The sequence below is a fragment of the Acanthochromis polyacanthus genome, chromosome 19, assembly GCF_021347895.1.
Source record: "Acanthochromis polyacanthus isolate Apoly-LR-REF ecotype Palm Island chromosome 19, KAUST_Apoly_ChrSc, whole genome shotgun sequence".
Classification (NCBI taxonomy): domain Eukaryota; kingdom Metazoa; phylum Chordata; class Actinopteri; family Pomacentridae; genus Acanthochromis; species Acanthochromis polyacanthus.
The window spans coordinates 6,525,208-6,543,356 of record NC_067131.1 but is presented as its reverse complement, the minus strand read 5'-3'; the positions used below and the strand labels follow the sequence as shown (position 1 = coordinate 6,543,356).

At 40.7% G+C, this 18,149-nt stretch overlaps 1 protein-coding gene across 2 annotated transcripts; it reads right to left on the bottom strand.

The window, feature by feature from the left end:
- Positions 1–24: 24 nt before the first annotated feature.
- Positions 25–18,148, bottom strand: ldb3b (LIM domain binding 3b). Of its 2 annotated transcripts, XM_022189858.2 has the most exons (9): positions 17,699–18,147; positions 14,233–14,384; positions 13,187–13,262; positions 8,781–8,803; positions 5,960–6,157; positions 4,958–4,981; positions 3,594–3,763; positions 2,512–2,548; positions 25–707 (listed from the first exon to the last, which is right to left on the bottom strand). In XM_022189858.2, the coding sequence occupies exons 1-9, from the start codon at positions 17,792–17,794 to the stop codon at positions 611–613; spliced, it is 873 nt and encodes a 290-aa protein (XP_022045550.1). In that variant the 5' UTR covers positions 17,795–18,147; the 3' UTR covers positions 25–610. The 2 variants fall into 2 exon arrangements, with proteins under 2 accessions (XP_022045550.1, XP_022045551.1); XM_022189859.2 differs by lacking the exon at positions 4,958–4,981 and having other exon boundaries at positions 17,699–18,148.
- Position 18,149: the final 1 nt, after the last annotated feature.

Genomic DNA, 18,149 nt, shown 5'->3' with positions numbered 1-18,149 from the left:
TTTTCCAACAGTACACTCAGCTGATTAGTTTTAAGAAAACATTTATTCACATTGATATCAATACATTTCTGAGTGCATTTTTTACATACTGTATTTGTGCATGTAGATAAATCTCTATTTGTGTACTTCTCTTCGTGTGCCGCCTCACAAAACATGCTCATAGTGTTAAAATGTGTACATTAGTGTGTGTGTGTGTGTGTGTTTATGTCCTGGGGCATAAAAGAAACATCATTTCTGCATTTTCACTTGAATACGTATTTTTTGTACAATTTCTCTTTAACTTAAGAGAGACAGAACCCAAACAAACAGGAAACAAAGAAAGAAAAACCCCAAAATGCAGGATCAGGTCTCAGCAGCAGACAGATACATTTGACATTAGGGCGTATGAACATATGGCATTCTCACACTAACATGTATCTCACATTCTACTAATTTAAGGCTACAACACTATCCCACATTCCTGAGGAGTTTGCTTCTCCTCCTGCTCCTTATTTTCACCATAACTTATCCCCCTCTTCCTGTTAACTCTTGTGCTTTTGTCCATGTCATCTTTTGCATGTCCTTCTTCTCGTCTTTGTCTCTTTTTCTTGTTTTTTTTTTCTCCTTCTCTTTATTCCTGGATGTTGAGGATCTGTGCAGACAGTCCGTGGTGCCAGTTCTTCAGCTTGGCAAAGCGAGGCCCTTTGACCTCAGACTCAAACTTCTCTCTGATGGTGAGAACGGCATGAAAAAACTGTTACATTGGATATTTTATGACAATTATAGAGATATACGTTGGTATTGAGTTAGATGAGAAGACTCATATCACACTCATGTTGGTTTGGTGGAAGCTACCACAAGCGTCTGGTTAGCTTAGCTTAGCATGAACAGTGAAAACATGGAAACAGCTTGTCTGACTCTTTCCACCAACACCTCTGAAGCTTAAGATTTACCACAATACGTTTCATTTGTTTAATCTGTACAAAAAATCTACACAGTGTCAACACCTCACATCTGAAGCCATAGTTTTCTGTCAAAACAGGAGCATTGGGTGGGGGTGAGATTCTGCCTCTAGCCAAGATGAAGAATCTTGACATTTTGTCCATGAGTGATGAGGAAATGGTGCTTGAGGTAGACACAGATTTGTGCTATATTGTACTAAACTGTTATGGTGAAGAGGGAGTTGAGGTGGAAGACAGAGTTCTTGATTTACTAGTCGTGACCGAAAGAATGAGATGGCAGATACAAGCTGCCAAAAGCCGCTTCCTCCATGGGGTGGCGAGGTTTAGTCTTAAGGCCAATTCCCAAGGTAGGAAATAATTTGTCATCCACCCAAGTCTGTGGGGACTGTCTGTACCACAAGTGCCCTGTGCCAGGAAAACAAGCAGTGCTTAAAACAAATGTTTAGCACCAGGAGAGACTATAAAAGGTGACTTTCCTTCATCCACACCTTTGTAATTTATTATGAAAAGAGTTGTAGTTGAAGTTGTGCCCACAGGACTTTAGTGGAGCTTCGTTTGTGCAGAATTCCATCAGTGGATCTCAAATCCAGTAGGAAGCCTTCATTTCTCCAGATATCCTGTGCTACGTTCACACACTGTACCCGGCATACTCTAACAATGACTGATAATGACTGGTGCCACAGCCCAATCTACTAGTAGCTGCTGTTTCTTTGTGTGTTTCTGCGTGTGATCTGAGTGAACACAGCTACAGAGCTACAGTCTGTGCACACATAAAGCATAAATTGGCCATTAGAGATGAGGTGAGTACCCTGGGCTTCTATACGGAGTTTGGAATAGAGTCACTGCTCCTTAACAACAAAAGGATCCAGTTAAGGTAGTTTTGGAATCTTCAGGATAGCTTCTGGGCGCCTTCATTTGGAGGTTTTCCAGGTATGTCCACCTGGGGGGAGACCCCTCTGGAGAACCCAGTGGAGGGATTCAATATCTCATCTGGCCTGAGAACACTTCAGGATCCCCCAGGAAGAAAGCGTTGCTGGGGAAAGGGGCGACTGGGATACTTTGCTTAACCAGCTTCCATCATGACCCAACTCCAGATATGCAGAAGAAAATGCAAATATTGGATGGATGAATTGACTATAAAATGTGCTTATTAGAAGTTGTGTGTTGGATCATTTCTTTGCTACAACCAGCAACTTTCTATGGATTCACCGCTAGTTGCCTAGTTTGTTGTTTTTACACTTTAAATAATTTAGACCTAAAATGTGTCGATTAGTGAGCTCTGTTGGTGCTGGTCAGCATTATGGTTCCGTTTGGAGAGAGCCAGGCTAAAGCCATCATGTTTACTATAGGGGTGCATGAGTGATACCAGTCCTCTCATCTAACTCTTGGCAAGAAACCAAACAAGTATATTTCCCAAAATGATAAAACATCTTTGAAGGAACAGGGACATCCACAGGGGTCAGAATAATTTTGTTCTTCAATACAGTGGGAAATTTCTTTGCGTATCCAATGACATGGAGTTTAGAAGCTCCAAAAGCGAGCGATGGCGTCTCCTTCAGTGACCACTTACCTCGACTTCGCCAGGGCTTCCTCATCTGGGTCTTGCACTGCAGAGACAGAAAATGGACAGCAAAGGGAATTTAGCAATTACATATAAGATAAGAGTTTTAGCTGAGATGCATCAAGAAAGTAGCCTAGCCGCGCTAGACAACCCACAGCAACGAATTTAATTCTCTGCCAGGGTCAGTCTAGTTACCCTCGGTAAGCCTCGAGGTTGTTGCTAGAAGTACGGACCCGTACCCGTAGCCTATGGACTACGGATACGGCACTTGCCATTTGCCAATCAGATACGCGAGATCTGGTCACGTGACTCCTGGTAGACACTAGCGGTACGGACCCATAGCATCGGTACTACAGGTATGGACCCTAAACCTGACCCCAACACTAACCCTAACCTTAACCTTTGCTTATCTTTCAACAGTTTGCAGTGGTTAGCAGCTTCTTGACTCGCGAGACTTGCGTATGGGTCCGTATCTGTCTGGCAAAGGGAAAGTGTCGTATCCGTAGCCCACAGGCTACGGGTACGGGTCCGTATCTGTAGACACTACCAAGCCTCGAAGTTGGATGCTCCTAAAACTGGCCGACGAATCACCATGAAGTGTAGAGTCAGATGACGGGCATAAATAAGTGACGACAGAGGCGGGACGATTCTGACAGAAACAACCGGAAACAACTAGCCTAACCCCACGAGACAACTCACGGCAACGAATTTAATTCTCTGCCAGGGTCAACAACAAAAACGACAACAGTCGTTGAGCTCCATTAGCACCGACTCTGAATAATCTTTCTGTTAACATGTCTGTAATATACTTGAGCTTCACCCATTGACTGTATAAATAAGGCTTCACCGAACTACCATATCCTCTGATTTCCGGTGCTCTAGGAACTACGTCAGCCTATTCGTTGCGCTGATTGGTTGTATACCTACCCAATTGCTGCAGAGTGATTTGAAAGACAACCTTTTAGCCCGCCTCCCTCTCTGTTGAGAGTTCCTAGACCCTTGCGTCTTCAGACCTGGGTCTAGCGCGGCTAGGCTATCAAGAAAGAGGACAAAAGAAGAAATAAAAGAAAAGGACGGGTCGATGTACTGACGGTATTCAGTTCCAGTGATGTGGGCCAGAATCCTGAAGCTCTTGGACTGCAGGTTGGCAGCACGGCGAGCCCATTCAGACATGTCCTGGACCGTCTCTCCTGGCCTGATCACTGCCTGGTACACTGGAGATGCACAGTCTACCACAGGGTCCTTCATGGGCAGAACTCCACTGTAGGACAGAAAGTATAGTTAGACCTCTGAGTGCGCAATATTTACTGCATGAAAAGACTCCAAATGTAAAAACTGATCCTGTATCATGTAGTAAATGCCCATGATCTACTACCACCTACAACCACAGAAACTAACATGACTCCTGGCTTTCCTGGGTGTGCTTAATTGGTGTTTTCTTTCAAATTGGAGGGATTAAAAAGCCGATGCCTCATTTAAAGAGTTAAAACATTTCTAAGATGGTGAATGAGGGGAAAAGGTAAATTTACATGTATGAATGTACATGTTAGCCACTTAAAGCTTAAAAAAAACATGCACAGAAGAACTGGTATACATATTTTTCACAATGTTTCTTCAAGGTAGAGATATGTTCTTTAAAGAACTGGTGCAGTTTATTTGTTGTTTGGTGTCTGTCAGTATCTTTTGGCATCATCACTCAGACATTTTCACATCTGCGACTATTTGCTTTTCATGTCCGGCGAGAATTGTTGAAAATAGACACCAATGTGCTGCATTGCAACACAAATCTTCTTAAAATTACATTCTGGTTATCAGCTTCAGTAATATAGATTTCTTTTTTTAAATTATGGGCAGTTACGACATGATGGTCAGTGATTACATTTTTGTTCCTTCACACAGTTTGTTAATCCTTTATATTCAATGTCTTTTTCTTGTCCCAGAGTTTCATTCAGAAAACGCCTGTAGTGTACAGTACAATAATACAGTGAGTTTACACAGCAATGTGAATGGATAGATAGTGTTTTACTAGGATTCTTAAATGATTGTTAGAAAGTGAGTTTAAGAACCTTCAGTTTGATACTCAGAACATTCCCATGCCATGAAATCCCATTAGATGAAATCCCATCAGGTTCAGGTTCAAGGCTGCGATGCTTTTGGTGGTTTATTCGGAAGACTCTTTCAAAAAGAAAACTTGCAATCTCACACTTGGAACAAAGTACCTGGAAGTACTTTAACATAGTCCATGATAGCCTCATGGTTAGTGAGTTTGTCCATCATCACGCCGGTGTAACACGTTCAAAAACACAAACACGATACGGGAAAGAACAGGATGCCGAAGGACGTTTTCAACTGGATATTAGTTCATGAGAGATACGGAGCAATGCACAAGCCATGAGACAACGGAGGCACATATATGAGGAGAGGCGGGATGGAAGAGCAGCGCTGCGGTACTTACGCCAACGGAGAGCCCGCCTCCTCACTGAGGTCACGACCAGGAGGGAAGGATGGGGAGGGATGGGTGGAGGACAGCACAGGCGTGGTTGGTTGGTTGGATGGAATGAGCAGAGGAAAGTGGGTGAAAAGCACGGACACAGACAACGAGGAAAAGCCTGGGCATACGCTACTATTTCTACCCATAGCAGCGTAGCCTTTACAGATGCTCAGAAGCTCCATTTCGTTTGGGCAAAGTGTCTTAAAGGGTCCGTTCACCTAAATTACAAAGAGTTATAATCTCTCATTTTCTGCAAATGATATCGAGTTGTGCAGATCGTTTTGGCTTCATTTGCATGTTTTTAGATGTCCATTTGCAAGATTTCTTCACAAAATGTTTTTGATATGTGATTTGTGTCATGTTTGAACTCATGATAAAAATACATTAAAGACACTTTTCTCCTTTTTAATTTCAAGAATTACACAGAGTATATTTATTTGCTTCATCAATTTATTGGCAAGAACTTTGGCAGAATGGTTGTTCATTTTAAACATGCTATGTGACTTGACTATTCTGAGTGAACATTGTTGATGCACCCTATTCTTAGCCTCAAGATAACTGGGACTGGTTTAAAGAAATACAAAAACACCAGGATTATCCCCTTATTGCAGAGTGATAATGAGGTGCAGTCAGACCATTCTACACAGCATTGCGTCGTGATGATAGCTGAAAGTGAACTGATTAAACAGAGTGTATTGCTACTATTATTTCTACAAAGTAAAATCTGTGGCTTCAGCTTTGAAGCTCAGCCTTTGGAGGCATGAAGCCCCAAAGTTGTGACCTAAAACTGCAGCATTACTCGATACCACTAACAGAAAGTGAGAAAGTATATATTTTTTGTAATTTGGGGAACTGACCCTTTAATTTCTCTCTAGGTGGACCTGCTGGATCTGTGTGATGTGATATCCAGTGCACGAGAGGCCATAAGAGACCGGGGAGGGGGTTAGTTTGGCTGTGCGACCTCACCTGTCGTGTCCCTTGGCCTGCGACTGCCCTGCGATGGCGTCCATGATGGCGTCCTGTGAGTACATGCTGATTGGTGTGTTGTACTGAGCGTGAACGATAGTGGCCTTTCCTCCTGGACCCCTCACCTCAATGGGCTTGTGGGTGGACAGGGCGGAGTCTTTCAGAGCAATGGGGTTGAAGCTGGGAGTGTATTCCACACTGTCAGGGGCAGGGGAGGGAGGTTTAGAGGTCAGCAGGTCACAGAGGGAGGTTTCAGGTGCAGGGGTGAAGAGTTTAAACATGAGACGTTAGCAGACGGGGAGAGCAGAGAGGAATTTGAGATGTAAAGAGGAATGTGAGAGGAAAGAAGCATCAGAAAAAGCACCAAAGTGAGGATAAAGAATTGGGTCAATCCGTAGTATTGCAAGTGACAGACAGGGGGAGCTGTTGTACTGCTCAGTAAGGGGTTTTAGAGGGACCTCACACACAGGAAGGACCCTCAGTTACAGAGCAAATCACATGACTGTGTCCCCACTTCATACTACAACAGTAATTCTAAACATCTTTGGAGGATGTAAAGTGTTTACAGTAGACAAATGTTAAAAATGAAACACTTATTTGTCAGTATGCAACTTAAAAAGCTTTATTTCTTAATCTATTTTTAAAATAAATTAATTACAAGGCAGATTTTCAGCAATAGTAGTATAAATTATAAGTAAATTACCAATAAAAGCTTTTATCAGTATATTTGCCTCAGATTTTATTTTTTTTCTTCTTTTGTTTGGTTTATCTTTTTTATTATGATGTAATTCTAATGAGTTTGTTCTTGTGTACTCCCCAGAAGGAATAAACGGGGATCCAAATAATTAAATGATGAAAATTCATTATTTAATGAAATTAAAATACAAAAAATTAAATTTTTTTATTCATTTAATTATGTTACACTTTATGTTTATGAAAGCTGTAAACCTTTTTTTTTCTTGTTCGGCATTTAGAGGTATATTTAATGCACGGTTTTACTAACTAATAATTGATACAACTGTATTTTGCTGCAATATTTACATGAAGAAAAATCTTCTTGATTGCAGTGATTACGATATTTTGAATAAACATTGTGAATAAAAAAAAATTGTTTTTGTCTATTTGTTCAGTCATTTCTTTCTATGAGAAATAAGAAAAGAAAAAGAGATTACTTTTATGTCAACATGTTCCCAAGAGCACTTCTGTCCTCATAACATCTTTGTTTAAAATTTATGACTGAAATTTAAACAGATTTTATTAACAGTCTAATTTATGTTTTGTCAAATACAAATCTTATCTGCACATGCACAAACTTGACTTTTTTTTTTTTTTTAACAGGTTTACAAAGGTTGATTTACAACTGCAAATTTTTTAAGTTATTTGCGAACATCACTTGTGACCCTAGTTGGAGCCCCTAGATTAAATAATTTAACTGCTTTTTCTCATTAAAGACACTATAGATGTATATATGTGTAAAAAGCAAAAATCTGTTTGGAAAAGAAGTATTTCTAGTCAAGCTGGAAATCTGAATACAGCAGTCACTGCATACTATGGTGGATTCATATTTTATGCAGCATTGGGACACAACATGTCGACTAAAAATCAGAGACTTTTTTCCACCCTAAGAGCTGAATGTCCAAATAAAAGCTTTTATCTGAAGCAAACGGTAATTAAAGTTGACATTCCATCCAAAGAAAAGCAAACATGCTAATGGGCAGGCCAGGCTGACGGACCATTATCTGCATGTTTAAAACGACACACACTGAAACACACACCAACATCACAGAGGATGTTTTACTGATACACAACGCTGCCAAACATAGCTGTAGAAAGCACACACATGTAAAGCCGTCACTCACGCATTCAAATACACCGATAGAAATCGGCAAAATGGCCGACAGGTGGAAAAGCTGATCAGCGTTTAAATACGGACTCTGGTAAAAGTGATAAAACAGTGCTATCACATGAATGAAAAGCTACATTTAATTACTGTGTCTGTTAATTACTGTCTCTTTTACACCATATACTGTTTATTCTATATAGAAAACAGCACTAAAGCTATCAGATAAACGTAGTGAAGATTATGTTAAAATATTTTCCCTGGAAATGGAAGAAAGTAGAAATAATCCAAAATAAAGTTGCTGGATGTAGGTGCATTATTTATTTCCCTAAACTTGTGGGGACCAGGTGCTGTCAATGACACTACTTAACTTCTGAAATTGGGATTTTTTTTTGTAGAGTTTATCTGTGAAAAAAATGACTCTGGTATCACCGAATAATCTATAATTCTAAAACTAAAATGAAAAAAAAAAAAATGTTTTCTCGTCTTTGCTTCAAACCAAAGATGTCAGAATCAACATAAATTTAAAACTAATCAAACAAATTACTTTTGTTGTTTTGGGCAATTTGGATTTTTTCCCAGTTGGAAACCAAGAACAAAACTTATTTTGCTGTTTAGTTGTTTTCTTTCTTAATTTTTTGAAGGCTTCATTTTAATTTTTCATTTTGCTCAAAACCTGATTGGTTTTTCAATTTTTGCTTGTGAAACCTGAAACAGTTTTTGGTTTTAAAACAAAGAAGAGACATCTCTTTCTATTCCTCTAATCTAATATCCATGCTATCCAGACCCCTGCACACTTTATACGTCATTCCAGCTACAGAAAAGCACAAAGCTTTACTTCAAACTTCACACACATGAATCCATGTTGGACACAACGTCACTCCAAACCACAACTCCCAGTAGCAGATCTCTAAACTCTAAGAATCTCTACTGAGGTTCACTTCATGCACAGGAAATGCAGAGAAACGTGTCGGTACTGACTTTGCAGCTGTGTTTGCGATAACCTGAAAGGAACAGACATAGAAAGAAGACGAGAACATAATGAATCTTTAGAGGTGCACTGCTGATAACAATAGCAGCGTGTGTTTTGTAGGAAACTATCCAACGGTGGCGCTCTGCTGTAATCCATGTACAGGTCAGAATAGCAGCCGTTTGTCACCGCGGGGATATTTTCCTGCTCCATCTGCATCCTCAGAGTGACTGACAAGAGCAGCAGCATTTCAGTCACATGACGCAGGATAGCGGGGGGCTAGAGAGACACATTTAGCACAGGACAGACAGAAATGTACACACAAACACAACACAAACCACCTGATCCGCTTATGTCAGAACTGCAGGAGATTCTGTAATGTATGGAAAGGAGGAGATCCTTCAAAATAAAGCGTATAACCTACAAAACATGACCAAAATATAACAGAAGATGAGAGTTTTCTGTGCTGTGTCATTAACAGCTGCTATAGCAAGAAACTGAGACTTTGGAAACACACAAAATCTCAAGGAAATTGCACTTTTTTTTGAATCTGCATTAAATCTTCATGGGTCGATCGCATGCTAGGAGCACTGCGTCACTCAGGCTACGTTATTATAGAGGTTATTCAGTCTTTAAAATTGGTTTAAGGGAGGTTAATGCATGAGAATATTTACAGTATGGTCAAATTTCCAGAATTTGTGACCTTTATTTTAGTACATTTCCATTGATCCTTGCATTTGTTGTTGCTAAGCTATTAAATCAAATTCAATAAGGCTAATAATTGTTGGATTCAGATTAATATTTTAACTTTGGGATAAAGAAACCTGTAAAAGCAAGATTGCAATATCTGACAAAGACTGTCAGAAAACTAAAAATAAAGCAAAAAGACACAGCATATATTGTTCGGCCTTTCTGTTTTCTGCTTTTAAGATGAAATAAGTAAAAATAACAACCACTTATACAAAGTAATGTAAAGTTATTCACTTGTGCTAGCTTATTTTAGTGTTTTCCAACAACAATTAGACTTTTTCACTATTTTTTGCTTCTGTTTTTTGTTAGGCGATTCTATTTTCTGATCACAGTTCAAGAAAAAAATGGTATTTAATGATTTAAATCGCAAGCTATTGGGAATTTCGGCGGAATTTAATCAGCAAAATGAACATCGACTTGTGCTTTCAGACTTCTTCACGCAGAATAACCTTCATGTTGACTGTGATTAGGCTAAACATCACTGGCTTCCTCCTCAGTGTAAACGAGATCAATTCCAGTCTTGAAATGCCACATATGCGTGCAGGACATGTGTGTTGCGTTCAGGGTACAGTAGATAAAGTGAAACGTGCTCAGCAGCATCTCCCTATAGATGAAGGCTCTTATCTCAGGTTCGGCTTTCAGGGGATTCGGGATGATGGTGTGTAACCAGAGCGGAACATTCCATAACCAGCATGTACAACAGCTGCTCTGTGTGTGTGTGTGTCTGTGCTGAATGTACTCGGCTGCCTGCGTGACACTGCCGTCATCGCCCTGAGCTCTGCCTGAAGCACGTTTCCCAACACCTGACTTACCGTTTGGCCGTTACTGTAAAGCAGCTCGGCTCCAGAAGAGAAACACATTAGTGGAGACTGATACCTGGATGCGATACGTCGGACTGCGAGCAGATTACGCCCTTAATTAACCTCCGCAAGTATTCTGTGAGCGAGTTCAGCCAAACCCATTCCTCTGAGGAGACTCCCCTCACAGCGGCTCTGATTAAACTCCTACAAAACTCCAGCTACTGCAGCAGCCAGGATTAAAGTATTGAGGATCAATAAGTCCCATATGAAGTCCACCACCAACAATGCAATGTCAACTAAATATACAGCCTGATGCCGTTTATATTTATTACTACAGTGACATTTACCTGGGCATTGCAGTTCATTTTGAGTCAACCCCGCTTGGTCCTTCTGACAGAAATACTCAGAGCTCAAAACGTGCAGGGTTCAATATAGTCCCTGACAAATGCACGACTTCATCCTTACTTACTGTTCTAAAAAAACGAGGAGCTATTTTAAAAAAGACAACTAAATATTTATGGCCGTTTTCAACAATGATTTGCTCGTAACCTACAGATATGGGGATTCAAAGGCTACAGACTATCTCACCGTTGGTTTGGCGTTTTATTTCTCTCAGGATTAATAAAGTATCTATCTATTACAGAATATTATTTTAATTCTAGATTAATTGATCTATACAGTAGGTAATTTTTCAACTATTTTGATTTTGTTTTGTAAGAAAATCTTCACATTTGAGAAGCTGAAGCCATGAAATGTTTGGAATCTATCTATCTATCAGGTTTGCACGTGTTCGTTCTAGTAGCCTAAAACGACAAAATCTACTATAGTGGGGCGACCAAATTTCATTCTCGTGATTCCAAAGTGTATTTACTGCCACATACAGTGCTGGAACATTAAAAAATGGACATTATTTCTCTGTAACTCAATGCACCAAGTACCGATGTCGTGTTGTGAGCATAAATTGCGAGTGTCAACCAATGCTTAACAGCTCTTTATTCATATAGTTTTTCATATTCATCATATATATTTAGCATGTTTTTCCATCCATTGATCCAAGCTGAAAATACCAACATAAGATTAAGTTTCTTCAATATGGCAGCATAAAACACTAAAATGCTTTGTCAACCCAATTAGATTCAATTAGTTGCTTGGTAAAGCCTACTTTGCAAGCAATCAATTGATAGGATTTAGGCAAAGTTTTAGACAAAAATCATAAAATTATATTGGTTTTCCATTTCTTATTTAGTTCTAATTGCTTTCTGCAGTTCTTCTAATCACTAAAGTTGGACAAAACACATTTGAAGACATTATTACTCAGCTCTGGAAGGTGTAATGATGTTTTTTTAAAAATATTTGCTGCTCATCTACAATATTCAGATATATCTTTTTTTTTTTTTAAGGTGAAGGTTAAATACAGGAGCCTACATACAGTTTACATTTCTAAGTCAGTTAAGGGACCTCTGCTGGCTAATAGCTTTACATGACCCAAAGTTTACCTCTGCTGTAGTTCCAAATCTTTACCTCCACATCACAGACACATGGAAAAAAAAAGCATCACAAGCAAGTCTCTGCTTCAAACAGAATAAAAATTCTGTTCTGGGCTTTGGATTCCCATCAGTGTCAGGGGAAAAAGGGGCAGATGCATTTGCTAGAAGATTTTAAAAAAAGCCTCCAAAAAGGGGAAATTAGGAGCTGAAACAGCAAAGAGAGTTCATGCCATTTTTGCAGCATCATCTCCCTGGTTTCATTTCTATTTCACGATAAATGCACCATTCACAAGATCTGAAGCACTCAGGAGCTCATTCACACCCTCCTCTAACCCCTGCCCTCTCCAATCTGACTTTTCTGGGCGGCATATGAGACATTTGAATGCAGCGCTGAGGTGGCTCAACCTTTAGTACAGAGTCTTACAGATCCGCCTGTAATGGAGATCCCAGAATGACCCTGTAGTCCGATCTCTTGCTATTCTGTTACCTGGACGCCGGCCTGGTACGTTTGTGTGTACGATCCTGAAATAGTGCCACGTGTGAGAGGTATGAATACTGGGATGGCAGTGGAAAGTTCTGAGTACATTTTGTCATCAAGGTCCCATTAATGTGAGCTTAAACCGGGGAGGTGTGACTTCATTCCTCGGGGGGGAAACACCAGTAAGGCACCACTGAGGTAGAAAAGTGCCACATAGTTTACTATTTAGAGTGAAAAGTAGTATTTTTCTGACACTATTTTAGTAGGAGTGCTAGTTTTAGGGGATCCTTGAAGGAGTTAAATCTTCTTCTTCTTATTAACGTAAAAACGTGCTGACCTACCCAAACGGTGATGGAACTCCCAGGGCAGCTGCGGATCCCTCGCCTAACTTGCCCTGCATTTGCATCATTTCCCTCAGAGTTTCCGGGGAGTAAAGGCCGATCGGGGAATTGTACTGCCCTCGCTGACCTGCTGGGGATCCCGCTGCTGGGAAGAGATTTCTTTTGCAGAGTCTTTTATCCTCCGTTTGAAACTCTCCTGCAAAATGTTCCTCTTGTAACTCCTTAAAAAGTGGGACAATTTCAAATGAAGATTGATGCATGGCTAGAGAAAGAAGCTTTAAAGTTTAAACTAAAGGTAGCAGGTTGTTGTTGTTGTTGTTGTTGGTGTTTGGAGGATTGCTGACCTCTGACCTTCCTGCAGTGATCCCTGAAGTTGCAATGTAAATATTTTACACTAGAGGGCAGCAGGATACTGCCTGGTGGCTAAATTATAGAATATTTGTACAAATATGTAGATGAAAACAGCACAAACACAGATGACAGACACATATACGCACACAGATATATGATAGATGGTGTTTTTGGATGTTGATATGATAACATAAGGAGGTGTTTTTATACCTTCTGGTGGGGGATGACTGGCATGGGTGAGTCCATTCTTGGAGTTGCTGTGGGAACTGGAGCGGGACGTCTTGATCTGTAGATTACACAACAAAAAATGAGTAAAAAAGAAATTAAACTGTCTCTCTAATCAAAAGAGTGTTTCCTTTTGGTCTTTTTTTTTTGGATATTTCAGCTGCAGAATACGACTCTTTTCAAATACTATTGTTAAAAGGTGGAAATCTTCTCTGAGCTCACCTTAACCCTCCTGTTGTCTTCATTTACAGGCACCAAAAAATATTGTTTCCTTGTCTGAAAAAAATTCTCCAAATTTCTGAAAATTTCCAAAACTTTCAGGAAGAAAATTCCAATAATTCCTTCAAAGTTTCCGTTAAAAGTTCTATTTTAAAAAATCCCCCCAAATTTGGCAAGAAAATTCTAGTAAATATTCTCAAAAAATGAGTAAAAATCTTCCAAAAAAATCCTAAAAATATCTAAAGTGATTACATATATATCAGTAAAACTTCTAATACTTTCTTTAAGAATATTCACAAAAAAATCAACCAAAATCCAGCGAATTTCGCTGGATTTTGGTTGATTTTTTTGGTGAATGTTCTTCAGAAACATTTTTAATATTTCTTTTTTCCACCAAAAAAATGTTCAAAGATTTCCCGAAAATGTGGACATCAGAAGTTTCACTGTGAAAATATGTATATTTTTTCATATTTTCAAACTTGAAACAATTTTGACCCGCAGGACGACACGCGGGTTAAATGTGAACTGAACGCTTCAGTACATATGTGCAGGATTTAGTTACATCACCACTAATTTAGGACTTAGTTCTGCTCAAGTATCTCACTTACACAAGTGTGAGCTGGAATTCTCCACTGAATTCTGGAGTTGAACAACATGAGCTTTTTTTCTTTTATCGCTTCCTTCCTGATTTACCCCTGTGCCCTTTTTTCTGCATGAAGGTAAACTTATCCATGTCCTTAAAGGTTTCCTCTGCATCATCTACAGACGTCTATGTGGATGCTTGATTCAGTGGAAGTGTGCTGCTTGCTTACTTCAGCATTGTGAGCGACAGTTTGATGGTAGCAGACTTGATCTTGTTCTGAGCGTCCAGGTGTGTCATCCCGTCGGTGCTGACCCCGTCGATGGCCGAGATGACGTCTCCTTGGGTCAGGCTGCCGCCCGCCGCCTTGCTGCCCGGAGTTATCTATGGAGGGGCCAACAGGGCAGGTCACACTAGGACCACCGACACAGATTCCTCGGGAAACTCAAAAACATATGCAGTTACACGCACACACAGTACAAACCAGCCTGATATTTATGCATCCTGAGGGAAATAAGAAACTTAAAAGCTTTGATGCATATCAGGAAAGATGTAAATAATTTGTAGTAAACTCCAGCTCAATACAGCAGCGACTTATGTATGCCGCATGAGTAGCAGCTCAGTAAATAAGCCTTGAAGGTAGAGAAAAGCTGATGAAGCACAATAAATAAACCCCTCAGCCCTGCAGATGAACGTCTGGATGTGTGTTTGTGTTAATGGACTGAACAGAACCACGGTTTGTTTAAGAGTCTCTGCAGCAAATGAGGCTGTCTGACTCTGGAACAAATGAGGAGAAGAGAAGCAGCAGGATTTCAGAGGCACAGAAGAGCGTAGAAAAGAATACTTTTTATTTCTCATGTTAAAAATAATGTCTCACATCTTGGTGTTTGCTGTTAGAACAGACGTGGGAAGAGAAACTAGACTGAAATCCAGTGTTAAAGGCTGAGGCAGGCTGAGGGCAGATGATGAATGAAACTGTAATGGTTGAAAACGCTTCTGTTCTTGCAAATCTTACAGTTCTTTATCACTGTTTTTAGTTAACTTCAGTTTAATGCTCTGCTGAAAAGCCAGACTTTAGTGGTTAAACTTCACCGAGAGCAGATTTAAGTGAGTTCAGAGTGCCTGAGTTATACAGTATTGAGTCTAAGCTTACAGTCAACTCGTTAAAGAGTTAAAAATAAGCGACACTGTTGATGCCTGAGGCTTCACTGTGATTGACCCCCTCCACCCCCAAACACACACACACCTGCCGCTGACATTCACACAACACTTCCTCGAGCGATTTTTTTCTTCTATTTACATTACTTCTCTGCGATCCACATTTGAGACTACTTCTTCTTCACTCCGTCTCCCGCGTCCTTGTTCCTGCCGTCTACCTTCCTCTTCTATTGTCTGCTTTTTGAGCTTCTCTTTCTTCCTGTCGCTATTTGAATTTCAGTCACTTTGTCTGAGTGAGAAAAGTGGAGCTACAGTAGGTGATAGCAGATGGAGGAAAAATTACTTCTGCACAGCTGCCTCGGCACAATCAAACACATACAGAGACACAAAACGCTGCCTGAGCAGTCTGTCATGTATGTTGTGAATGCAGCAAAGAGACAAAACAAACAGGAGATGGAGGATTACTCTGTCAAAACTGGATTTGAATGCTAGAAGTGATAGAAAGATCAGTATGTGCAGTGGTTCAGATTTTTTTTGCTGCACGTGCATGAAGTCATTAGCCAATCAGAGAGGTGCTTTCATTCATTTAGAAGTATCTCAGTCTCCAGAGAGCATGTAAATAGACTCAAGTGCAGATGACACATAGTGAGAAGGTCAGGGCTAGCTAGCTACTGTACTTTAAAAAAAAAATTATGACAGGAACCATTTAATCAGCAAATAATGAGACGAGTCACATATTTAAGGTTCTCTGCTTTGACTTGGTTAACAAGATGTAAGGAGTCCACCTCCTTCATTCCTTTTTCCTTTCTTAGTTCGTGGCAAAAGTGGGCTGAAACCCAAACCGCGGCAATGCTATGTCAAACTGTAATGTCACCCCAGGACTTGTCAACCTGTCGTGTTTTATGTTTACCTGTCGCTGCCCATCAGGACCAACACAAATCCTATGATACAATGTTCTAGATCAAAGCGTCTCCCCCTCGGCTTTGGTTTCCTGACACCAGGATCAGAAGACAATAAAACTAACATATGTCTGGAGCTTTGAATCAGTATGACACACGCTGACCACCAGCTCAGCATCAATCAGGATTCGAGAGTGAGCAGGTAGAGGTTGGAGGGAGTTGATATGTCGTTACGATGCTGCTCAGGTGAGCATCTCACTCATTCCTCCCTGAATCAAGCCTGAATCTCCCAGCTGGCTCCAGAAGCCGAAGCCGGGGAGTAAAGCTTACTAAAGGTAACACAAGCTGCGGTTAGCCTCCAGGCAATCTTCACTTCTTTCCCCGTCCCGATCCCACCCCTCTCCACCCATCCACCACTTCTCCAATGCTATTTAAAGGAAATGCTGTAAATACACCGGCAGTCCTGCCAGAGAGAGAGAGAGAGAGAGAGAGAGAGAGAGAGAGAGAGGAGAGAGGGTTGCTCCTGCAGAACTCGTTTTCGTAAATTAAAATTTAAAGTCGAAACTCACGGTTGAGGATTTTTCATTGCCTGTATAATAAACAGGAGTGATTGCATTTGTAGGTTACTTCATGTGTTGTTTTAGGAAGTAGACGTTACATGTCTAGAAACATAAGTTTACACAGATATTAGGTTTAATTTTAGATTTGACACCTAAAATCTAAAAAATCATGGTCAAAATCATCAATAATCACTCACTACATTGATAATTTGACTGTACAGTGCTAAAAGTTAACACCTTAACCACAATAAATCAAACTGAATATCAGGTTGGACTTGTAATTTTAACAAAATTTTGCCCAAATCTGCATTTTACCAAGTTTTTTTAATTGATAATTTTAATTGAAACTAGTAGCAGCAGGGGTGAACTAACGCAGCAGCACCTCCATTCCAGTAAAACTACTCCTGTCTTTCCACTGCTGCTCTATTCTAGAAATCTCTCTGGAGATTACATCGGTGCCCCCCATCCCCATCATCATCATGTACAGCAACATTACATAACCGCTGCTCAGCCGCACATACAACAAATGGCACACGCACACATTTACAGTAGGCACACGCATGGCCACCAGCTTCACGTCGAACGCTGTCCAACCAGGTGAAAGCGAGTCAATCTGGTTTACAAAAAGAAAGACTTCAAACGCATAGTGTGATAATTGTGTTGTGTAAGAAATCCGCTGCACCTGTAATCATTTAAAACAGCTGTTAAATGTGACTAACAAGTGGAAAATACTGGATCTAATTTGTTTTTTCCTGAGACATCTCTAAATGCTTTCACCTGCAAATCAACTAGAAGATGCTCATACAGATAATAAAGCAGGAAAATGTGTGACAAGTGAAGCTTCCTGAGCCTCATTGAGTTGTGTGTTTACATTATTCTGCATTGTGTGTGTTGTTTCTTTTTATGAATAAGTTTGAGTGAATACATTTGAGGAAATCAGTCAGTCAGGTGAAACACAATCTGAACTGAGGAGCTTTACTTTCAGTTTGCGTGCATCGCTTTTGTCACAGTCTTTTCAACTTTTTCCCCCTGTATGTTTTAAGTTGTCACAACAAATCTGAGCCTGTGGCTCTGTCCTTACCCTGGAGATGGTGAGAGGCATATTGAAGTCCTTTCCCCCCTGTAGTCTGAAGCCCCATGGAGCGGGGCCATTCAGAGTCACTGTGTACGAGCTCATCTTCGGCTAAATGTCAACACTCCTCCTGCGACACTACTCCTGCTGGCTGTGCTGGCTTCTCCTCCTGCTCGGCGTGCCCTTGTCCTCCGTCCTCCTCCCCGCTATCCTTTTGTCCCAGCCGGTCTCCTCGGTGGTCGCTCCTCCTCCGTCAGCCCCTGGCTTCACTACCGTCTCTCCTTGTCTGCTCCCAGCTCTCAGGACAAACACCCTGGGGTGGTGATGGTGGTGCTGGTGGAGTGGGTGGGTGGGTCAGGTGCTCGTGGAACCTCTGCAACACACACACACACACACACACACACACACACACACACACACACACACACACACACACACACACACACACACACATACACAC

Bases quoted from the DNA above. Each gene is read 5' to 3' on its own strand.
- ldb3b (XM_022189858.2), bottom strand. From the start codon at position 17,794: ATGAGCTCGTACACAGTGACTCTGAATGGCCCCGCTCCATGGGGCTTC. The intron at 13,263-14,232 runs GTAAGCAAGCAG...TGTAATCTACAG, and splicing joins CTGTCGCTCACAATGCTGAA to ATCAAGACGTCCCGCTCCAG. The intron at 708-2,511 runs GTAAGTGGTCAC...TCTCACCATCAG, and splicing joins GAAGCCCTGGCGAAGTCGAG to AGAGAAGTTTGAGTCTGAGG.